Genomic DNA, 26,049 nt, shown 5'->3' on the forward strand with positions numbered 1-26,049 from the left:
TCAAGTGATTCTTCCGCCTCAGCCTCCCAAGCAGCTGGGATTACAGGCATCCGCCATCATGCCCAGCTAATTTTTGTTACTTTTGTAGAGATGGGGTTTCACTATATTGGCCAGGCTAGTCTCGAACTCCTGATCTCAGGTGATCCACCTGCTTCAGACTCCAAAAGTGCTGGGATTACAGGTGTGAGCCACCGTGCCTGGCCAATATTGATTTCATAGTAAGAAAATCATCTCATACTGACAAAGGGAGCTGTCTGGAGACCACATGATGACATTGCTCATGAGGGGTCTCCTCCATTCCTTGGTCCTAAACAGCTACAGCACAGCACATTTTGAGTGCCCAGCCCCAACAAGACTGTATCCTGCCTTGGAGCCAAACAGCCCCTGCATCTCCATATCCCTGGAGTCCACTTACATCCCCCACCTACAGCCACTGTTGTGATCCGATGCTGCCCCCAAGCCAAAGTGCAAACCACTGGCAGCAGCAGAGCTGCTGTGCATTTTCATGTGCCCCAAAGAGGCCTAAGGTTAGAATGATAGACACCCACCACCCAAAGCTACCACTCCTGCTGGCTGCTGCCATTGGTGCTAAACCACAAACCATTGGCAGTGACCCTGCTGCCCCAAGCAGTGGAGCTACTACACCTTTACAAGTGTCCTGAGGACAGTCTACCCTGTCCAAAGCTGCCGCCTGGGGCCCAAGGACCCACTCATCAGCTGACTGCTTATGTCTGGTGCCACTGAAAGCAACCCTTCTCTCTCCAGTAGCAGGGCCCCACTCGAGCACTCCACTGGGGCCATGGGGATCACCCCACCCCCGCCTACCACAGCCAACACCCACACACATTACTAGTGGGCCTGAGGACAGGTCTACCCAGCCCCCTCCACCACCGTTAACATGTGAACACTTCTCCTAGAGGCCTAGATTTAGCCCACTCAATCTGCCATTAAATACCACAGCTGGTCCCCAATCACATACACCACCTGCAGGCCTGGAGACTGATCTGCCCAGCCCATTACAGCCACTGCCAATATCAGCACACACCACTTGGAAAACAGAGGGTTTTCCCACTATCAACATAAGCTGCCCAGGGGCCTGAGAATCTGCCCACCCAATTGGCCAGCCACTGCCCCTACCAACACCCAAGTAAGCCACCTGGAGGCCCAAGAACCAGCCCACCCAGACCTGCTAATACCAGTGCCAGCATACATTGCCCTGAGGCCCAAGGACAGGCCCACTTGGTGAACCTGTCCCCAGCTAAGCCTCACCGCAGACTCCACTAACAAACCAAACCCTACATCACTGAGAAAATCAGAGACACTACTAACGCTGTAAATAGCCGAATAATTTATACGGAGACTATACCACTGCATGCACCCAGATTAATGCCAAAATGCCCTACCCAATCAACATCATATGCACATCTTCAGGAAAAAGCCCTTGCCTAACAAAGCAAATTCAAAAAACTGGAAGAAGTGACTGTATACCATATGCGCAGTAAGGACCCAAGAAACATGATAAAGCAAGGAAATATGACCTCTAAAGTAACACAATAATTCTGCAGCAATAGATTCCAATGAAAAAGAAATTTATGAGATCCCAGAAAAAGAATTCAAAATAATATTTAAAAAGCTAAGTGAGATACAATATGCAGACACAATACCAAGAAATCATAAAATTTAGAATACGAATAAGAAATTTACCAAAAAGACAGATATCAGAGGGCCAGGCTCACATCTGTAATCCCAGCACTCTGGAAGCCTGAGGCAGGTGGATCGTTTGAACCCAGGAGTTTGAGACCAGCCTAGACAACATGGCAAAACCCCATCTCTACAAAAAAAAAAAAAAAAAAAAAAAAAAACAAGAAAAAAATACAAAAAAAATTAGCCTGGTGTGGTGGCATGAACCTGTAGTCCCAACTACTCAGGTGGCTGAGGTGGGAGGATTGCTTCAGCCCAGAAGGCAGAGGTTGCAGTGAGCCAAGATCACACCAATGCACTCTAGCCTGGGCAACAGAGTGAGACCTTGTCTCCAAAAAAAAAAAAGATAGATATCATCAAAAAGAACCAAATGAAACTATTAGAAGTAAAGAATTAAATGAATGAAATACAAAATTCTTTCAAAAGCTTCAATAATAGACTAGATCAAGCAGAAGAAAGAATTTCAGAACTTTAAGATAGGTATTTTGAAATAATCCAATAACATAAAAATAAAGAAGAATAAACACAGCATACATGACAATACAGACACCATAAAGTGACCAAATATTCAAATTTTTGGTGCCCCAGAAGGCAAAGAAAAAATGAAAGGGACAGAAAACCTACTTAACAAAATAAGAGCTGAAAACTTACCAAGTCTAGAAAGCAATTTAGACGCCCAGATATAGGAACCTCAGAGATTCTCAAATAGATACAATTCAAAAAGGTCTTTGCCAAGGCACATTACAGTCAAACTGTGAAAAGTCAAAGACAAAGACAGAATTCTAAAAACAATAACAGAAAAGCATCTCACCACTTACAAGGGAACCCCTATCAGAGTAACAGCAGATTTCTCAGCAGAACCTTACAGGCCAGGAGAAAATGGGATGATATATTCAAAGTGTTAAAAGAAAAAAATACCTGGCAGACAAGATTACACCCAAGAAAAATATCTTTCAGAAATGAGGGAGAAATAAAGTTCTTACCACACAAGCAAAAACAGGTAATTTGTCACAACTAGACCAACCATACAAGAAATGCTCAAAGGAATTCTGCATCTGAAAGCAAAGATGATGATCATCATCATGAAAATACACAGAAATATGAAGCTAACTGGTAGAGTAGATATACAAATGAGAAAAAGAAGTCAAATGTTACCACTACAGAAAACCACCAAACCACAATGATAAACAATAACAGAAAAAGAAAGGAACAAAAGAATATACAGGCTGGGCACAGCAGCTCACATCTGTAATCCTAGCACTTCAAGAGGCCAAAACAGGCAGGTTGCTTGAGCCCAGGAGTTTGAGACCAGCCTGAGCTACATGGCAAAACCTTATCTCTACAAAAAATTTTAAAAATTAGCCAAGCATGGTGGTGTACACCTTTAGTCCCAACTAAGCGGGGCTGAGATGGGAGGATCACCTGAGCCCAGGAGGTCAAGGCTGCAGCGAGCCATGTGTGATCGCACCACTGCACTCCAGCCTGGGCAACAGAGTGACAGTCCATCTCAAAAAAAGCCAACAAAAATCAAAAAGTATACAAAATAACAAGAAATTAATAAAATGGCAGGAATTAAGCACTCACATGCCAATAATAACTTTGACTGTAAAAGGATTAAACTTTCCACTTAAAAGATAAACATTGGTTAAATGGATAAAAGAAACATGACTCAGCTATATGTTGCCTACAGGAATCTCATCTTACCTGTGAAGACACATACAGACTGACAGTAAAGAGATGGAAAAAAATATTCCATGCAAATGGAAACCAAAAGCAAGCAGAAGTAGCTAAATACATATGCACCCAACTACAGAGCACCCATTATGTAATGCAAATATTATTAGATCTAAAGGTAGAGACCAACTACAATACCATAATAGTTGGGAGACTTCAACACCCCACTCTCAGCATTAAACAGATCTAGACGGAAAATTAACAAAAAATCATTGGATTTAAACTGCACATTGGACCAAATGGACCTAAAAGACATTTACAGAAGATTTCATACAACAGTTACAGTACGCAACATTCTTCTCATCAGCACACGAAATACTCTCCAGGATAGACCATATGTTAGGAAAACAAAACAAGTTTTCAACAAACTTGAAAACAAGTTTCAACAAAATTCAAAACAAATTCAACAAATTTAAATAGAAATCATATCAAGTCAGACTACAACAGAATAAAACTAGAAACCAAGAACAAGAACAACTTTGGAAACTGTAAATACATGAAAATTAAACAAACATCCTCCTGAAAGACAACTAACTGATCAAGAAAGAAATTAACGAAGAAATCAAAAAACAAATGAAAAGAATGAAAATTCGAAACACGACATACCAAAATCTATGGGATACAACAAAAGCAGTGCTTACAGCGAAATTTACAGCAATAAATGCCTACATCAAAAAATATGTAAAGATTTCAAATAAATAATATAATGACGCACCTCAAGGAACTAGTAAAGCAAGAACAAACCAAACCCAAAATTAGTAGAAGAAAATAAATAATAATAATAAAGGAGCTGGGCACAGTGACTCAATGCCTGAAGAAAGCCCAGCACCCTGAGAGACTGAGGTCTTCAAGTATCACTTGAGGCTAGGAGTTCGAGACCAGCGTGAGCAACACAGCAAGACTCCATCTCTAAAAAAATGTAAAAAATACAGTCCAGAGCCCTGTAGTTCCAGTTACTTGGGAGGCTGAGGTGGAAGGACTGCTTGAGCCCAGGAGTTCAAGGTTGCAGTGAGCTATGATCAGGCCACTGTACTCCAACCTGGGTGACAAAACAAAATTCCAACTTAAAAAAAAAAAAAAGGGCAGAATTCAACTAAATAGACACTCAAAAACAATAGAAAGGATCAACAAAACCAAAAGTTTGTTTTTTGAAAAGATAAATAAAATCAATGACCACTTGCTAATCAAGAAAAAAATAGAGAATAGAGATAGTCTGTTGAATACCAAAAAAAATATTCGCAAACTACTCATCTGACAAGGGACTAATATCCAGAATATACAAGGAACTCAAGGAACTTAATAGTTTAAAGAAAATCCCATTAAAAAGTGGACAAAGGACATGAACAGACACTTCTCAAAAGAAGAAATAGAAATGTTGGTGTGTGTCCTTTGAGATGAAAAAATAAAGAAGAAAAAGACACAGAAATGGCCAAAAGGTATAAAAAACAATGCTCAACATTACTGATCATCAGGGAAATGCAAATTGCAAATCAAAACCACAATATATTATCTTATCCCAGTTAGAATGGCTGTTATTAAAAAGATAATAAATAACAGATGCTGGCGAGAATGTGAAGCAATAGTAACTCTTCTATACTGTTGATAGGAATGGAAATTAGTACAGCCACTACGGAAAACAGCATAAAGATTTCTCAAACAAACAAAAACAGAATTACCACATGATCCAGCAATCCCGCTACTGGGTGTTTATCCAAAGGAAAAGAAATCAGTATGTCAAAGGGATACCTGCACTCCCATGTTTAGTGCAGGACTATTTATAATAGCCAAGATATGGAATCAACTAAGTGTCAATCAACGGATAAATGTTTAAAGAAAACGTAGCATATATACACAATGGAGTACAATTTGACCATTAAAAAAAATAATAATAAGGCTGGGAGCGGTGACTCACACCTGTAATCTCAGCACTTTGGAAGGCTGAGGTGGGCGGATTTCTCAAGGTCAGGAGTTTGAAACCAGCCTGGCCAACACAGCAAAACCCCATCTCTACTAAAAATACAAAAATTAGCCAGGCATGGTGGCGCACACATGTAATCCCAGCTACTCAGGAGGCTGAGGCAGTAAAATCGCTTGAACCCGGGAGGCGGAGGTTGCAGTGAGCCAAGATAACACCATTGCACTCCAGCCTGGGCAACAGAGCAAGATTCTGTCTCAAAAAAAAAGAAAAAGAAAAAGAAACCTTATCATATGCAGCAATATGAATGGAACTAGAGGTCATTATGTTAAGTGAACTAAGCCAACCACAAAAAGACAAACATCCCATGTTCTCACTCATATGGGTGAGATTAGAAAGTTGATCTTCATTCATGAAGGTAGACAGTAGAATGATAGATACCAGTGGCTGGTGAGGGTGCATGGGTGGGGCTTGAGGGGAGATGAAGAGAGGTTGTTAATGGGTACAAACATACAATTAGATTGAAGTAGTAAGTATGAATGTTTGATAGCAGAGTAGGGTGACTACAGTTAACAACAATACATTGTATATTTCACAATAGCTTAAAAAAAAAGGACTTGAAATGTTCCCAACACAAAGAAATAATGAATACTTGAGGTGACGGACAACACAAATACTATGACTCGATCATTTCACATTGCATGCATGTAACAAAATATCACACATACCCCATAAATATGTACAAATATTACGTATTTATTTTAAATATTTTTAAAATGATTTTTAAAAGAAAACCATGTCTGAGATACAAAACATTCCCAGTATTGATTTAAATTGGATTAAAACCATATATAAAATCAGTTCTCAATTATATATGCAGTCAAGTAGCAGTACAGATAATTTAAAAATCAAATTTAAATCACGTATCAAAATTCACTGCTTTTATTAACATCAAAATTAACTTGTATCTAAAACATACATGAACAGAAGAAGGAATGAGGGAGAGCCTAGAAGGCAGGTAAATAGTAGACAGAAGCCAGAACGAATTAAAGGTTGTCATAATCCATAAAATAGTAAAACCACAAAGGAATAATCAGGTATTTGACATAATTTATTCTGTTAACCAAGCGACTGGATTATAACTTTCTAATTTTAATTCTACTACAATCTGTTTGACAGTTCACATCTTTATGCTATTTTAGCATTTTATAAAATGTAAATTTTCTGCAATATTCCTTTGGATAACATATTAAGAAATAATAATAAAAAGTAGCTGACAGGAACAACCCAACCACATACTACCTTTTTAGTTTTTTAACAAGCCCCCAACAAAAAGCTATCTGAAAACAACCAGATTCTTTAATTGTTTAGACTTCGGTTCAACAGTCAGAAAAACTGCAGTATATATTGCCTTATAATGATCATTGTATTCCAGGAAAACAATTTGGTGTTCCCTCAAAAAAAAAACACAGATTTACCGTATGATCCATCAATTCCACTTGTAGGTACACATCCAAAGAAACTGAAAGCAGGAACTCGGATAGTCGCACATCAATGTTCATAGCAACACAGTAGCCAAAAAATGAAAACAACCCAAATGTTCACGAACAGATGAGTAGGTTTTTTTAAAGTACGTATGTATACATACAATAGAATATTGTTCAGCCCTAAAAAGTAATCAAATTCCGATTCTTGCTACAACATGGATGAACCCTGAAAACATTATGATAAGTTAAATAAGTCAGACACTGTGGTGAGTGATATGGTTTGGCTCTCTGTCCCCACTCAAATCTCATGTTGAACTGCAATCCCCAGTATTGGGGGGAGACTTGCTGGGAAGTGATTGGATCATGGGGGCAGATTTCCCCCTTGCTGTTCTTGTAATAGTGAGTGAGTTCTCACAAGATTGTCCCTGCTTCCCCTTCTCCTATGATTGTATGCTTCCTGAGGCCTCCCCAGCCATGCCTCCTGTACAGCCTGCAGAACTGTGAGCCAACTAAATTTCTTTTCTTCATAAATTACCCAGTCTCAAGTAGTTCTTGAAAGCTTGTTTGGAGGTTCCAGCAGGGAAGCACAGCTACTCTTATAAACTTGACTAAAGACCAGTTCTCCTCTACCAAGCATGCAGCTTCAGGAGGGATGCACATGGAGCAGTGAGGGAGTAAAGGGACACCCATCTAGCCAGCCAGATCAGTCGAATCAACCCTGGAGATTAATGGTGTGACAAATGTTGCAGCCAGATTGCCCTCACATCCTCAGGTAGTTCTTTCTAGCAATGTGAGAATGGACTAATACAGTAAGTGAAATAAGTCAGTCATAAATAATCCATGATTCCACGTATATGAGGTACCTAGAACAGCAAACTCACTGGGACAGATAGTAGAACAGTTGGTTGCCAGGGACTGGAGGGACAGAAAAATGGGGAGTCACTGTTTAATGAGTACATACTTTCTGTTTGTGATGATGGTGATGGTTGCACAACATTGTGCATGTACTTACTGCCATTTAATGCATTCCTTTAATTGATGCCATAATGGGACATAAAGCCCCAACTAATGAACTTTGGCAATACAACAAGGAAATCCAAGGGCAAAAATCTTGCTGTTTACCACTTAAAAATGGTTAAAATTGTAACTTTTTGTTATTTTACAATAAAAATAAATTTTTAAAAATCACTGCATTCCAAAAAGCTGGGGTATAAAATCATATTGTGTGGCCATCTTTCATAATGGTTGAAGTCCCAAGGGATTTGGTTGAGATGATGGTATGCGAAGATAATGATGAGATTACAACGTTCTTCTTAAATGTATACAGTACAGAGGCTTGCAGTTTGCAGAGCACTTTTACATATATTACTGCATCTTACTCTCAGAGTAACAGTACAAAGGAGACATGACGAATATTTTAATCAAAGGGTAATAAGACTAAAATTAGGAGTAGAACTCCAGTATTTGGTTGCTGCATGTTGCTCTTTCTACCATATCAAGAATGCCTCTCAGGCTGGGCGCAGTGGCTCAAGCCTGTAATCCCAGCACGTTAGGAGGCCGAGACGGGCGGATCACGAGGTCAGGAGATCGAGACCATCTTGGCTAACACGGTGAAACCCTGTCTCTACTAAAAAATACAAAAAACTAGCCGGGCGAGGTGGCAGGCGCCTGTAGTCCCAGCTACTTGGGAGGCTGAGGCAGGAGAATGGCGTAAACCCAGGAGGCGGAGCGTGCAGTGAGCTGAGATCCGGCCACTGCACTCCAGCCTGGGCGACAGAGCGAGACTCTGTCTCAAAAAAAAAAAAAAAAAAAAAAAAGAATGCCTCTCAAGCATATGATGGAAAAAGTCAAGCTAACACCTGCAGAGTGTTGTAGTAGTCTTAAAGTACCATCATTAGTTTCCAGCAAGTCACTTTTTAAAAGTCACCTTTTAAAATCTGAACAAACGCAAGTAAGATATAGAAACAAAAATTATAACCTAATTTGGCTTTCACTGAAAATTGTGTTTTAAACATTACCACAAAAAAACTCTCTCTGATTTTTAATGCTTGAGCCACTTTCAAGACTATAGCTAAACTCTGTCCACTCTTACTATGTTTCTTTCAGCAAATGTAGTTCTTTTTATTATTTTATAATATATTACACCATCATCAAAAATAAACTGTAGATTTCCTCGAGGAGGCAAGATGTCCTGTATAAAGAACATTATTTCCACTGGGAATGTTTTCCTACCCTCGGATTTAACCACTGTATTGATTTTATGAATCAATAGTATTAAGTTTCTCATCTTGATTATAGTAGTTCTATTATAATTCTTTTTTGGCGTTGGCATTATAGTAATATTATAAAGAATGGAGTGAAGTTATAGGAGGACAAAATCAGTTTAACAAATGATAGCAATTTTTTGAAATAACCAAACAGATACTGAGTCCCTAGTTTCAGTGCTCTGAATATGCAGTTTTATCACGTGGTAGTAATAGCTGGTTTTTCTTTCTCAGGCTTTAGAAAAGCATTTTACATCCAAACTAGACAAATAATAGATGTACCAAAACCACCTTTGGTGCAATTCAACAAAATAAATTATGTTAGGATGTCATTCCATAAGTTTTCAGGAAAGTTACGTACCTTCTACATTTTAATATACAGAAATACTTTCTATAGGTTAGAATAGTTAGAATATAGAGTTGTCTCCTCTTACCCACACTGTTTCAGTTACCCCTCGTCAACTGTGGTCTGAAAACAGGTGAGTACAGGACAGTAAGATATTTTGAGAGAGACCACATTCACATAACTTACAGTAGTCATAAATGTTCTCTTTTGTTGTTATTGTTGTTAATCCCTTACTGTACCTAATTTGTAAACTGAACTTTATCATAGGTATTTATGTATAGGAAAACATAATATATTTAGGGTTTGGTACTATCCACAGTTTCAGGCATTCATTGGGGAATCTTAGAACATACCCTCTGCAAACAAGGATGGACTACTATAGACCAAAAAGAAGTTGCCTTTTCCCACGGGGTTGCTATTTTAGCTAAAGATAGTATGGTTCTAATACTCAGAAGAAAACAAGATACAGGGTGCATCCTTTTAACTGAAGTAATAATGGGACATAAAGTCCCAACTAATGAAGTACGTTGCCCATACAGACAGGAAATTTGAGGGCAAAATCCTTGCTTCAAGTTACTATCAGAGTAATCCAGGAGTCCCAGAGGAAAGCACTGTCTTCATGAATAGAGTTCTATCATATCTAAAATGGAGCAGGCCTATGACAGGCCTGGGTTAGTGGTTAGTAGGAATAACTGTACTTAACTAAGACATTTCTGATGTTTCCAGATACTCATTTCCTCTTAACTTTCACCTTCTTAATTAAGATGCTTGAGTCTCCAAATTATTTTTCAAGGTAAGTTGCCAATATTAACATCAAATGTTATTCTGAATCAATTATCTTCCACTACTATACTTTATGAAATAGAAAAGTCCTTTTTTCAAGCTATCATAGGGAAGGGAAAGGAGAAGTGGGGTGAGGGGAGGGGAACTGGAAAGGAAAGGAACAGGTCTGCAGAGGGGAAAGGGGGAAAGGGTCGAGAGTCAGCCAATGTACACTCCACCAGGCATCTCCCACAGAAATTCTAGGGCTTGGCCGGGTACAGTGGCTCGCGTCTGTAATTCCAGCACTTTGGGAGGCCAAGGCAGGTGGATCACGAGGTCAGGAATTCGAGACCAACCTGGCCAACATGATGAAACCCCATCTCTACTAAAAATACAAAAATTAGCCAGGCATGCTGACATGCACAAGTGATCCCAGCTACTCAGGAGGCTGAAGCAGGAGAATAGACTGAACCCAGGACATGGAGGTTGTAGTGAGCTGAGATCGTGCCATTGCACCTCAGCCTGGGTGACAGAGCGAGCAAGACTCTGTCTCAAAAAAAAAAAAAAAAAAAAAAAAAGAAAAGAAAAGAAAAATTCTAGGGCTATATACTTTGGGGGAAAAAAAAAAAAAAGCTCAGCCAGGCACAGTGGCTCACACCTGTAATCCCAGCACTTTGGTAGGCTGAGGCCAGTAGATCACCTGAGGTCAGGAGCTCGAGACCAGCCTGGGCAACATTGTGAAACCCCCATCTCTACTAAAAATGCAAAAATTAGCCAGACGTGGTGGCGGGCCCCTGTAATCCCAGCTGCCCAGGAGGCTGAGGCAGGAGAATCGGTTGAACCTGGGAGACAGAGGCTGCAGTGAGCCGAGAACACGCTACTGCACTCCAGCCTGGGCGGCAGAGCAAGACTCCATCTAATAAAAAAAAAAAAGAACAAGAACAAGAAAAAGGAAAAGGAAAACACAGTTCCAGGCTTAACTGATAGCCCTGAAGTAAATGAATTACCTCAAATTGTAAGCAAAAATACATAAACACAAATCTACGAGAGTTCCTGAGGAAGACAAAAATAAAATTATAACTTAAATGAGTAACTTCATCCGATGTAAGAAGACAAACAGAACAAAAATGTGAGTCTCATATAAAGGAGAGCCAATGGAAAGAACCTGTCATGATGGCATAATTACAGAACACATGATTACACATATCACACATGATTACAGAATAAGCAGATTTACCTACTGAAAAGAAAAAAGGTTTCTATAAAAACTTTCCAACCTCATGCAACTATGTAATTAAATAATTGGCAAGTAAACTACTGTATATAAAACATTAAGGGCCTGATGTGGTGGCTCGCTCCTGCAATCCCAGAACTTTGGGAGGCCAAGGCAGGTGGATCACTTGAGGTCAGGAATTCAAGACCAGCCTGGCCAACATGGTGAAACGCCATCTTTATGAAAAATACAGAAATTAGCCAGGTGTGGTGGTGACCACCTAAAATCCCAGCTACTCAGGAGGCTGAGGCACAAGGCCCACTGGAACCCAGGAGGTGGAGGTTGCAGTGAGCAAAGATTGCGCCACTATACACCAGCCTGGGCAACAGAGTGAGACATGGTCTCAAAAACAAACAAACAATAAAAAATAAAATAAAATAAAACAATGACAGGATTTAAGAATAGAGGGAGACTTCCATTGTTCAGATATCTAATGTAAACCAAATGTATAAAATAACAATCACCTAAATTTACTAATTTAATAAATTGGTGAAGGTTGATTTGACTTGACCAAGAGCACACAAAATCAGAGTTTAAATCTGAAACAGTCTTTCCGTCACACCAAACTATAATTCCTTGCTTAGGATATATAAGGGAACCCCGGGGATGGCAAAATGCACAACATCTTCCTGGTGACAGATAAAAAAAAATAACTGAGGCCGCACACGGTGGCTCACACCAGTAATCCCAGCATTTTGGGAGGCTGAAGTGGGAGGATAGCTTGAGCCCAAGAGTTCGAGACCAGCTTGGGCAACACAGCAAGACCCCATATCTACAAAAAAATTAAAAACCAGCCAAGCATGGTGGCACACATCTATGGTCCCAGTTGCTCAGGAGGCTGAAGTGGGAGAATTGCTTGAGCTCAGAAGTTTGAGGCCAGCCTGAGCAACACAGCAAGACCATGTCATTCATTCCATCCTAAATAAATAATAAAATACCAACCTGGCAACTGATACTGGCATATAACACAACTATTTGTCCCACACCATGATAACTAAGACTCTTGATTTGCTAGACCTTGTGTTTATACTTGATTTGTTGGCTCAGTATAGACTATTTTGGAAACTTACTAGTGATTATAATTTCAGATTTCAGAGATGCATACAAATTAACAACTTTATTCCTATATACAAGTATCAAAAATGTGTGACAACCTGCAGAGATACAGAATGACTTTAAGAAATTAAAGAGGTTATTATACAATCAACTGAAGAATAAGTATTTAGAAGTTGTATCAAAAAGGAACTATATATATATGACGACCAAAGAATTTTTAATCAGTTTAAAGCTATTACACTATAATACAAGGTTTCCCTGATGCTTAATAAAACACACCAAAAAAACATATTAAAACCAATAAACTAAACATATTCATCACAGTTACTATAAAAGACTTTCAGGTATAATGAAACAGGATAAACATTAAAAGAACCTTTAGTCACATAAAATCCTTGCTGCACCTTTAAGAAAACGCCACAACAACCTTACAAAGAGTTTAACCACTTGAACAACAGAAAAAACCAAGGTTGACTACAAATCTGGATAAAATCTGAGCTAGGGTACTTATGTCACAAAAGACCCAACTGAACATGCAACATTTTAGCATGAAATATAACATAATTAAGAAAAACAATATATAAGTTCTTCTACTAGGCATATACCTAATTTCTGACATTCACTGTCTAGGTCACCAACTCTAGAAACTCTGGCATTAAAAACTACACCACTGGCTGGGTGCGGTGGCTCACGCCTGTAATTCCAGAACTTTGGGAGGCCGAGGTGGGCGGATCATCTGAGGTCAGGAGCTCGAGACCAGCCTGGTCAACACGGTGAAATCCCTGTGTCTACTAAAAATACAAAAATTAGCCAGGCGTGGTGGTGCATGCCTGTAATGCCAGCTACTAGGGAGGCTGAGACAGGAGAATTGCTTGAACCTGGGAGGCAGAGGTTGCAGTTAGCCAAGATTGCGCCTCTGCACTCCAGCCTGGGTGACAGAGCAAGACTCCATCTCAAAAAATAAATAAATAAATAAATAAATAAAAATACACCACTAAACAAGCCATCAGATATAAACCTGTTTTAGATTAACTTTTAGAGGAAACAATTTCTCCGAAGAATTAAAAACAGCCAGAAAAATACTCTTACACTCTTACTTCACTCCCTCTTCAAAGGAGGAGGGAGAAAGTTGAGTTTGTATTTTAAAACAACAACAAAAACCTTCATTCCCTCTCTTCCAGGTACGCCCTGGTTAGTGCTTAAAAACATGTAAAATAGGCCGGGTGCAGTGGCTCACGCCTGTAATCCCAGCACTCTGGAAGGCCGAGGCAGGAGGATCATGTCAGGAAATCGAGACCATCCTGGACAACACGGTGAAACCCCATCTCTACTAAAAATATAAAAATTAGCTGGGTGTGGTGGCGTGTGCCTGTAGTCCCAGCTACTCGGGAGGCTGAGGCAGGAGAAGCGCTTAAACCCAGGAGGCGGAGGTTGCAGTGAGCCAAGATCACACCACTGTACCCCAGCCTGGAGAAAAACGTGGAAAATAAAATTGATATTTCATATTAAAATTATATCTAAGACACTAAAGTCAAAGCAATGATCAGCTCCTAATAACCTTTAGTCATATAAAATTCATATACCCTTTCATCAAAAATATTACAGTTACTTTTAGTCATACGAAAATAACATGAACACAGATCAACTTTTCCTTTTCCTTAGGCTTCAGTTAAGTAATTCAAGTAGCCATTATCCCTTCAGATTTCTTTACAAACAGCTTTCTTGGGATTTTAATTTCCATATAAAGAGGAACCAGGCAAGAATAAAGAATATCATATCCTAGAAAATCCAATACTGAGATAAAAAGCAATGTAAAATGTACTTAAACTAATGTATGTTGCACTATACCTGACACAAAGTAGGTACTAAATAAATATTATTTTCCTTTGGGAATTTTTACTCAAATTTTGTTGGCAGAGATTTAATTACCATCAGTATTCTTTAAATTTTTGTTTTTAGACATCCATAACAATAGCATTTTTACACCATTCAAATTTATTCCCTAGCTCTTCTTTATGATCAGGCATTCATTTGTGTTCCCTAGACTCTTACATCTGCTTCTCAAAGTCTGCTGGTTTGTCTACAGATTTAAAAGGGTCCTAGGTTTCTTCTACCTGACTCATGATATAACAGAGATAAAGTCCAAGACATCTCCAGACTAACCCAACTCCAGTCAAGAACCAGCGATGGGAATATTTATGCCTTTTACAGGTTACCTAGGCCATGTTCTTGAAACCTCCACATTTCAGGAGTAGCGAGAACTCAAATCCCAAACCACAAAGAAAACTTTCAACCAAATGTCTAATCATCTGTTTTAAACAGTTTGGAAACTTACTCTTAAGGCTACAGGAAGAATTACCTTGTCAATTCAGAAAAAAACAAACTTGTATATTCTCCAAACAATTATGCTGCACTTAAGGAAAGTTTTCGGTTTCTTCCATACTATATACAAATCACATATTCGATAAAAATCATTTCTGATGTACGGACTGATGTACCCAAATACATAAACAGGCAGAAAAATATGGTTTATTACTGACTAGACAGTGTTTTAATGTTTTAAACTTAGTATACTATTTAGTAGAATTTTAAAGCAGAAAGGAGCTTAAACATTATCTTGTCTAAACTTCAAGGTTTTACTAATGAGGAAACTGAGGCTCAGAAGAAATCTCTAGATTTCACGTCAAGTCAGAAGGAAAGTCAATCAGTCTGAATAGTCTGAATTAACCACACTACTCCTTTCACTACCCAGTTTATGACTACTCCAACATATATATAAAATCACAGAATTCTTTACTAAGTGGCTTCCTATTCAAATGCAAAGTTGGTGGCTGTAAACTACCAACTCTATCAAAGACAAGTTAGCAAAGTGGTGAGAAGACCAGAAAATAAAGACAAGATGTCCATCCCAAAGTATATAATTTGGAAAACAAGATATGAAGAATGAAAAGGTTTAAACATACATATACATACAACAACAAAAATAATTCAATCTAATAGTGTATATATACTTCCTACCAAAAAGATAAAGTATATCATAACAGACAATCATTTTAAGTAAGAGGTCTCAGATACTTCATTTTACTTATTTTTTTAACTACCACTTTGAAACGGTGTTTCAGAAAATTCCTACAAGTTCTATTAGGAAGAAGAAAGACTAGAGTGATCCCAGATGCTTCTCTTCAATGACAGGTGCAAATAAAAGGCATAAGTTAAAAAATATATATACAACATAAAAATCATACTAAAAGCTACAAAAGGGATCATTACTATACGATCTTGCAATGAAGTTTTTCTCATGCTATATTAATAACCTTGGTTAAATCTAAGACAGATATTTATTCTAATTTTCACCTATATTGATATAAGTGATATAGTGATATTCCAACATATTATATAGAATCAAAACATAAACAACATTAACCTGCATTTTACAAAAACCACATAAGCAAAATTTCTGGAAATTATAGTATGCTAAAGTACATGATGGTTAAGACAGGGATGGCCAGGCACGGTGGCTCACACATGTAATCCCAGCACTTTCGGAGGCCAAGGGAACCTGGGCAACATGGCAAAACCCCATCTCTACCAAAAAAAAAAAAATATGAAAATTAACTAGGCATGGTGGTGTGTGCCTATAGTCCCAGCTACTCAGGAGACCGAGATGGGAGGATGGCTTGAGCCCAGGAGGCAAGAGTTGCAGTGAACTAAGATCTCACCACTGTACTCCAGCCTGGGCAAAAGAGCCAGGCCCTGTTTCAAAAAAAAAAAGACAGGAATGGCAGGACAACATGGTATCTAAGAATAAGAGAAGGGAAATTACAACAGACAGTCCCTGATACATCACACACTTTCACATGAACATGAGGACTGAGAGAAAACAAATTTCGAACAAAAGTCCTGCATCCCACAATATGACAAATCTGCTTATTACTTAGTCATTAAGAACAACTACCAAAGAGGATGAGATAGAGTATAAAACATTTAAGAAGAAAATCTGTTTCCTAGTATCTATGTACTTAAATGTTTTGTTGGTGGTGTTTTGTTTTTTGAGACAGGGTCTCACTCTTGTCACCCAGGCTGGAGTGCAGTGGCACAACCATGACTCACGGTAGCCTCAACTTTCCGGGCTCAAGTGATCCTCCCACCTCAGCCTCCCAAGTAGCTGGGACTATAGGCATGCACCACCACACTCAGCTAAGTTTCTTCTAATCTTTCTGTAGAGTCAGGATCTTGCCATGTGGCCCAGACTGGTCTCAAACTGCTGGGCTCAAGTGATGCTCTCACCTCAGCCTACCAAAATACTGGGATTACAAGCATGAGCCACCATGTCCAGCAAATCACTCACTCAATATAGCTAAAATGACCATCCTCTACATAAAAAAGGTGAATAAGACTCACACTCTACACTTCAAGCTCACAAGGAGCAGAGGACATATGCATGTAAATAAAGTTATAATGTGATAAATGCCATAACTGATATATATACAGCATTGCTAAGTGAGCAATCCAATTCATCAGAACTTATTCAGTGAAGTAATTTCTGAAACCTAGAAAAGTGATTCTTAATTTCTCAGCCAAGCTAAGAGATGTATTTTACCCTAATATCTATTATCAAAATAGTTTAATCTTCTAATAAGTATTACTGGAGTTGTTTCCTTAATGACTGTGGCACTGACTCAAATGGTACTTTTATTTTCAAACAGCTTTAAGCTTTATTTCAAGAGCAACAGCTTTTCATAGAATTTGTTTCTTTTTTTTCTTTTTTTGAGACGGTGTCTTGCTCTGTCGCCAGGCTGGAGTGCAGTGGCGTCATCTCGGCTCACTGCAACCTCCGTGTCCCCGGTTCAAGCAATTCTCCTGCCTCAGCCTCTTGAGTAGCTGGGACTACAGGCACACACTCAGCTAATTCTTTGTATTTTAGTAGAGACAGGGTTTCACCATGTTGGCCAGGATGGCCTTGACCTCACGATCTGCCCGCCTCAGTCTCCCAAGGTGCTGGGATTACAGGCATGAACCACCACACCTAGCGATAGAATTCCTAAGAATGGACTTTCGGTTTGGAAAAATCTAAACGTTTCTTCACTTAACAGTAACATCTGTAACCATGGCATATAATATACCCTTTGTTAATCAGAAAACTTGGAAGCCATGTTGAAAGTATGTTCATGTGCTTAGATGTAAACACCACAAAAAATTACTTTAATACTTAAACATACACACACACAGAGAGAGAGAGAGAGAGAGAGAGAGAGAGAGAGAGGGAAGCTGTGCTACTACCCAGAAATGTAGTCATAAATGTATAAGCAAAACCCTTTCCAAGTATATTCTTCTTGGTATGTCTAAGTTAACTCCATAGTATTTAATATATTCTATTACATGTTAAATTATACTGATCAGATTCTAGGGGACTAAAGCCTACTATGTGAATGAAACGAAATAAACTCTACTTGATATTTTTTTAAAGGGTGAAATACAGATAACAATTCTAGCCACCAGGTATAAGACAGTACAATTTTGTAGGCTGGACTATAAGATAGTACACATCTTTTTTTTTTTTTTTTTTTTTTTTTTTGAGATAGAGTCTTGCTCTGTTGCCCAGGCTGGAGTGCAGTGGCCAGATCTCGGCTCACTGCAAGCTTCACCTCCTGGGTTTACGCCATTCTCCTGCCTCAGCCTCCCGAGTAGCTGGGACTACAGGCGCCCGCCACCTCGCCCGGCTAGTTTTTTGTATTTTTTAGTAGAGACGGGGTTTCACCGTGTTAGCCAGGATGGTCTCGATCTCCTGACCTCGTGATCCGCCCGTCTCGGCCTCCCAAAGTGCTGGGATTACAGGCTTGAGCCACCGCGCCCGGCCTGATAGTACACATCTTATAGGCTGGACTACAAGTAACTCTAACCCAAAGTCATTTCAAAACTATATTTATTATATATTGAGCCAATCTACCTAAAAATAAAAATAAAACATATTCATATCAAATACAAAAAATAAGAATTTATAAAAATAAAATACTAATTACTACAAATTGTTATTAACAAATAATAAATAATTTATATATAGATAGAAATCCTGTTAGGAGGAGTTATAGTGTACCAAGACTAGTATTTCTTAGACGATAGAAGAGGAAGAAAGACCTAGCAGGAAATCTATAATTATACTACTCCAGTCATTTTGTAGGCCTATTTTCAAGGAAAGGGAGGAACAAGATCATCAGACCATTGCATATTTAATTAAAGTATTTTAAAAGGTAATTACAACGACCATGTTTTAGGGCACAAATTCTGAGACGGTGTGAACATATAAAAATTGGAAAAATAAACTATCTGAAATTCTAGAAAATATAGTAAGTTTGTATAGTTAAGCAGATTTGTGTTAAAAGCACCCTAAAATGGGCCAGGTATGGTGGTTCATGCCTGTAATCCCAGCACTTTGGGAGGCCAAGGTGAGCAGATCACTTGAGATCAGGAGTTCGAGACCAGCCTGGTCAACATGGTGAAACCCGTATCTACTAAAAATACAAAAATCAGTCTGGCATGGTGGTGAACACCTGTAGTCCCAGCTACTTGGGAGACTGAGGCAGGAGAATCACTTGAACCCAGAGGTTGCAGTGAGCCGAGATCATACCACTGCACTCCAGCCTGGGCAACAAAGCAAGACTCTGTCTCAAAAAAAAAAAAAAGGTATCCTAAAGTGACCCCTATAAATGAGACCACATTACATGAGATTTCCTGGTTTCAGGTCCTTTGTTTAGTGCCTCAGCAAGAAGTTCTCCCTCCTTTGAATACCTACAGCATTTTATCTGTAATGTAACACATCATATGTGTCTTATGCAATAACTTAGGCACATCTAACCGCTCCTATGAGATCTATGTTTGCTTTATGTTTCTATCACCCACAGCCTACACTAAGTAACTTTTCACTAGCAGTCAATAAACATTTTTTTGGACAACTATATGGCAGCCCACTCACTCATGCAAACCCTCTTGCTTTCCCGACTCTCTCTCACTCACTGACACACACACAAAGGAGCTAGGGATTTAGTTCTGCCATTTATTCAATATGAATTACATGATATAGCTAACAAAAATCTGATTATTAGGAATAGATATTCAAGCCAAAAGCAGCTAAAATCTTCTCCTTTTGACAGTCAAATCGTATTTGGTATATATTAATATAATTAATAATACTAAATATATTGAGATGCTCATTAAAAACAGTAAGACTAATGATTGCTTGTAATTTCATAGTACATACTAATAAAGAAAGAGTAATTTTAAAACATCTGAAGGATCATAAAAATTTACATAAACTGCTGCCACTAAAATGTTTATCTAGAAGTAAAGACCCTGAAATAAACCTTTTTCCCTCCTTCAAATAAATATTTTATAACTTGAAAGTAATTTTTTCAACAATAATCATTACTTTTGTAATATGGAGAATCATTAATTTAAGTAACACATTTATTTCCATGTACAAAATACTTTTAAGTTTTATAGCATTCCTAATTATCAGATTTTTCATCCATTAAAATGTTTTTTAAGCACATGTACCATATGTGCCATATAATAGATAATACCAAATAGTAGCCAGGATGCCTGTGAGGAACAGAAAACACAGTTATGGAAAAATTAATAAGAAGTACCCACAAAAAGGAAGAGAGCACAAATGAAGATGCCAATGATTCCGATAAGCAATTTTAAAGTTTAGAGGGAATTAAAAAGTAAAGCGTCTAAGAGGCAGAAGATGAATTGTACATTAAAAGATGATCAGGATTTAGGACAAATGACACAGAGAACAAAGTTTACGTGGTATATTCAGTGACTAGAAGATCATTCTGGGTGAAACAGACACTTGATGCTGGGAAGTAAAACAAAGTAAGTTTACAATAATAGACTAGGATTAATTTACAGAGAAACTAAAGTCAAATTAAGAAAATCTGGCTAACAATCATTAATTGAAGACTTTAGAGCAATAAGCTGACATGAAAAAGTAAGTATTTAGAGAAAAGTCATCTCATAGCAGTAGAATAGCTTTAACGATAAACAGAGTGGAAGCTGGGAAACTTACTGGGAAGTGAATACTACAGTAATCAATCAGGGTTACATCATTAGAAAAAGTACAAAAGGAATAGATTTAATAATTACACATAAGATAGAGAGGGCTTCACAAAGATCTCCAAGATTCTGTAAGAGTCCCTAATAGATAGAGGAAAAAAAAGGGGTGTTTAGCCAGGTCTCAGTAAAATCAGTGCCGTGTAAGGTATTTAACTTCTCTGAGCCTTAGTTTCCTCGGATGTAAAAACCTATTTACCTGTGTCTGGATGTTGAGAAGATTAAACAAGAAAATGCATATAAAGTATCTAGAACACAACAGGTACTCAATAAGTGATTTTTTTAAACTTCTCTCCCTTGACTCCCCTTTATCACTTAACAATTCTGACTGAGAATCGAACAATACAGCAGGTAATCTGTCTACCAGCTGTCATTTTAGAACTGGTAAAACTGAGTAAATGATGTATTCAATGGCATACAAGTAGTTACCTTCACTGCTGGCACCAGTAGATAGATATATTGACCATAAAACATACAAAGTAGTAAGAAACTATGAACACAGAAACTTCTTTAAAGACATATCTTTTACTAACGTAAGATCTGATTCATAAATTCAAAAACATTTAAATTTGACTGTTTCCTCAACAATATAAAAGGGCAATCCATTTTAAAATAAGTCATTTTCTAATGCATATACCAAATTCCAGTGGAAATGGAATTTCCAAATGAAGACCTTGCATTAGAGAAGGAAAATTAAGGATATAAATTTCTTCTTCAACTTAGATTGAACACAGAGGAACTTCAGACACAGTCAGCAATAAATTCACTCACCTTCCATGGGCATGGAAATCTAGACGTAAAAATTGGTCCTCATGTGAGACTGCTCTTTTGGCACGCTGGTGTTTTTGGTGTAATGAATCCACATTGTAAGATAATCCTTCATAATGTCTAATATATTTATTTAAAGGATTCCCGTACTGACCTATAAAAAATAAACAACAGTCGGAATTAGTATCATCTTGAAGACCCCTTCTAGTTCTAACATGATTCATGTATCTATGAATATGTATGAAACAATTTCTCCCTAATCCCAGCACTATTACGAATTCTCCATTAACACATATATTATTAAAACTTATCATGACAGTAATTCCAACCGCACACACACGTTTGGATGTTAGCCGTAAGTTTGTTTTAGATGTCCTTTATCAAGCTGAGCAAGTTCTCTTCTATTCACATTTTGCTGATAAAAACTATCAGGGCCAGGTGCAGTGGCTCACTCCTGTAATCCTAGCATTTTAGGAGGCTGAGATGGGAGGACTGCTTGAGGCCAGGAATTCGAGACCAGCCTGGTCAACATAGCAAGACCTCATCCCTAATAAAAATAAAAATAAATAAAAATAAACAAAAAGTACAAAAATAAATAAAAAGTTAAAAGAAAACTATCAGGAATAAATGCTTACTTCTGTACCTGCTCTTTCTGCATCTATTAAGATGATCATATTTTTTTCTTTTTAATTTATTAATATGGTGAATTAAATTTACTGATTTTTGAATGTTAAGCCAACCTTGCATTCCTGAGATAAACCCTACTTGGTCATGTTGTCAGATTCAATTTACTGTAATTTTGTTTAGAATTTTGTTATCTGTGTTCAGGGGATATACTGGCTTACAGTTTCTTTTCTTGTACTATCTTTGTCAAGTTTTGGTATTGGGGTAAAAAAATGTGTTGAGAAGTATTACCTCTTCTTCAATTCTCTAGACAAATTTATGTAGAATGAGTGCTCAGTCTGGGGCTAATTATTTCCCACTACTGAGACAAGACCTATCTCAATAGTCTATCCAATGCTCCATGAACTGAGTTCTTCCAGTCTACCTGGTAAAAAAAAAAAAAAGGCACTACTTACAGCCCTATCTGAGCACCAGGTACCATTCAATCTAATCTTTTGGGATGATTCTTGAGCCTCAGGTAGTTTCCTCATAGGAGCTGATCAGAGCTCTGCTAAACACTACAGTGGAAGTCTCTGCAGATCTCAGGGATCCTCTGTGCAGCTCTCTCTTCACCCTGATATTCTGTCTGTGAACTCCAGCCACTTTGGTCTTCATCTCTTCAGCTGAGGGAGTTCACTGGACTCTACCTAGGTTCCCTCTCATAGCACCATAACCCAGAAATCTCTCAAGGCAGAAAGCTGGCACAAAGGGCCAACCTTACTGTTTCGCCACTCAGGGTCCCTCACTACCTGATGACCAATACCTTAAAAATCATTGTTTCGGCCAGGCGCGGTGGCTCAAGCCTGTAATCCCAGCACTTTGGGAGGCCGAGGCGGGTGGATCACGAGGTCAGGAGATCGAGACCATCTGGCTAACACGGTGAAACCCCGTCTCTACTAAAAAATACAAAAAACTAGCCGGGCGAGGTGGCCGGCGCCTGTAGTCCCAGCTACTCGGGAGGCTGAGGCAGGAGAATGGCGTAAACCCAGGAGGCGGAGCTTGCAGTGAGCTGAGATCCGGCCACTGCACTCCAGCCCGGGTGACAGAGCGAGACTCCGTCTCAAAAAAAAAAAAAAAAAAAAAAAAAAAAATCATTGTCTCACCGGGCGCAGTGGCTCACGCTTATAATTCCAGCACTTTGGGAGGCCGAGGCAGGTGGATCGCCTAGGGTCAGGAGTTCAAGACCAGCCTGACCAAGATGGTGAAACCCAATCTCTACTAAAAATACAAAAACTAGCGGGGTGTGGTAGTGGGTGCCTATAAACCTAGCTACTCAGAAGGCTGAGGCAGGAGAATCGCTTGAAGCCGGGAGGCAGAGGTTGTAGTGAGCCGAGATCAAGATCACACCACTGCACTCCAGCCTGGGTGACAAGAGTGAAACTGTTTCAAAAAAAAAAAAAAAAGGCCGGGCACGGTGGCTCACGCCTGTAATCCCAGCACTCTGGGAGGCCGAGGTGGGTGGACCACGAGGTCAGGAGATGGAGACCATCCTGGCTAACACAGTGAAACCCTGTCTCTACTAAAAAATACAAAAAATTAGCCAGGCATGGTGGCCGTGCCTGTAGTCCCAGCTACTCGGGAGGCTGAGGCAGGACAATGGCTTGAACCTGAGAGGCAGAGCTTGCAGTGAGCCAAGATTGCGCCACTGTACAACAGCCTGGGTGACAGAGCAAGACTCCATCTCAAAAAAAAAAAAAAAAAAAAAAAAAAAAGCCATTGTCTTTCTGTATTTTTCCTGGTTTCCTTGTTTCCTTTCAGGCAGGAATGTAAACTTGGTCCTTATTTCTCCATCTTCAAGAGAAGCAAAAAAAAAAAAAAGTGATTCTTTGACAAATCAAGTAAAATTTTTAACTAAAGAAAACTGTCGTCTTTTATAAAACAAATAAGTATTCTAAAAATGGTTCATCTATTACCCAACACTAAATTTTGTAATCCAACACCAAATTTTCTGTTTATGCACTAAGTGGTTAAGGGCATAAACTCCGATGTCAGATTATCTGGGTTCACGTTCTAGGATTTGTTGGACAACGATGTGAATATACTTAACACTACTGAAGTGTATACTTAGAAATGGTTAAGACAGTACATTTTACCTTAAGCATTTTTTACCAGAATGAAAAAAAAAAAATGATCTGGGTTTGAATACCACTACCTTCAGTTATTAGAACAGAAAACTACTCAGGTTCAGTCTCCCATCCATAAAATGAAGACACTAGGGTAGCTCTCTTTTAAGACTCACAGATTAAATGATTTAAACCACGTGTGACAATTAATATTAGAGAGCCTACCAAAGAGGCAAGGTTCAATAAATTATCCATCATCATCATCTCTACCCCCTTCCTCCTTTTCTTCCTTCTCCCACATTTGCCTTTCAGACCAATATACACACATCGAAGCCAAGAATTCAGGAATAAAAAAATAAAACTGGGTTGAATTCTGATACTTCCTAGCCATAACCACATGAGCTAGGTAATTTTTCAACTTTTTTAAATCTCAGGAGGTAGTTTTTTAATCTGTAAAATGGAGACAACAATGCCTACCTTAAATGCATGCAAAAAGCTCATGAGCACAAAGAACGGCATAAAAGGACAATTCAACTTAAACTATTACTGAGTTACTTCTTCCTCCTCTTGAACGCACTCCTCCCAAGAGAGGTGAGAGGAATGAGTCCAAAACTATCTTCACAAGTAGCAAAGAAATTACAGTGAAGCCAATTCTAAGAGATAATAAAACCCACTAGCATGGAACTTTTAAAAATCAAGACTAAATAATAGAATCAAATATACCAATGCATCTTCTGTATCCTTTAAACATACTTATAAATGTAGTATACTTGAGTTTAGCAAAAAATAAGAAATCAAGAATGAGGAAGTATGAGAACTTCTGAATAATTTCTTCCATTTTGAAAATTTCCACTGGATAACTGAATTGGATTTAAGTGGTCTGAGTTGCCATAGCACAAGCTTGGCTTTGTAGAACTGTGGATTCCACTCCTTTTTCAGCACCAAAGGCATCAAGCTGGTTTTTATTTCTGTCTCTGGTGCTAAATTAGGAAAAAGTCAAGTTTTTAAGTCACAGTTCAGAAAAAGTATTTTGTCACTTCTGATAATTTAAAACAATAACTATTGCTGTTCTAGCGAAGCATGCACGACAAAAGCTCAACTATTTACACAGCTGAAATTCTACTGGGAGAGTTATTAAACAGAGTCATCTTTTCTCTGTCCCACATACAAATAAATTATATAAAAGCAACATAATATTCACTTTCACTGGCAAAAGACCTGAGTAATGATTTTCTGAATCTTTGTAACTGCGATAGAACATGATTCACAGGGTTTAATTGGGAAACTTAAAAACACTTCCCAGCGACACACAGTTACCAAGTCCATCTCATTATCATCTTCTATATAAGACCTATGAATGTTCATCTTAATTATGCCTAAATATCAGCATTTGTGTAATCTCAGTATTGCAAAAAAAAAAAGAAAAACTTACATTAAGATAATGCATGAAATCAAATTACGTAGTTTCTATTCCCCAATACTTAACGAAGAGGGAAATAAGGGGGCCGTGGGTAGAGGATAAAGCAGCCTACCTGCCCCTCCGCCCCCACTCCACACACACACAGAACAAACTTCAAGAACTGAAACCGGGTCAGATGCAGTGGCCCACACCTGTAATCCCAATACTTTGGGAGGCCAAAGTGGGAGGATCACTTGAGTCCAGGAGTTCGAGACCAGCCTAGGCAACACAGAAAGGCCACTGTCTCTACAAAAAAATTAAAAACTAGCCAAGTGGCCAGGCGTGGTGGCTCACACCTGTAGTCCTCCCAGCACTTTGGGAGGCCGAGGGGGGTGAACTGCTTGAGGTCAGGAGTTCAAGACCCGCCTGGCCAACATGGTGAAACCCCATCTCTGCTAAAAATACAAAAAGTAGCTGGGCATGGTGGCGGGTGCCTGTAAGCCCAG

At 38.7% G+C, this 26,049-nt stretch overlaps 1 protein-coding gene across 3 annotated transcripts in view; it reads right to left on the minus strand.

Annotated features, from left to right (window-relative positions):
* ADAM10 (ADAM metallopeptidase domain 10) overlaps positions 1-26,049 on the minus strand; it is a 153,612-nt gene that overhangs the window by 101,851 nt on the left and 25,712 nt on the right. For all 3 annotated transcript variants that reach the window (XM_077939493.1, XM_001097016.5, XM_028850986.2), the window contains one exon: positions 21,422-21,572. In XM_077939493.1, coding sequence (XP_077795619.1) covers positions 21,422-21,572 — 151 coding nt within the window. The remainder of the gene's footprint in view (positions 1-21,421; positions 21,573-26,049) is intronic.

Source organism: Macaca mulatta, chromosome 7 (genome assembly GCF_049350105.2).
Source record: "Macaca mulatta isolate MMU2019108-1 chromosome 7, T2T-MMU8v2.0, whole genome shotgun sequence".
Classification (NCBI taxonomy): domain Eukaryota; kingdom Metazoa; phylum Chordata; class Mammalia; order Primates; family Cercopithecidae; genus Macaca; species Macaca mulatta.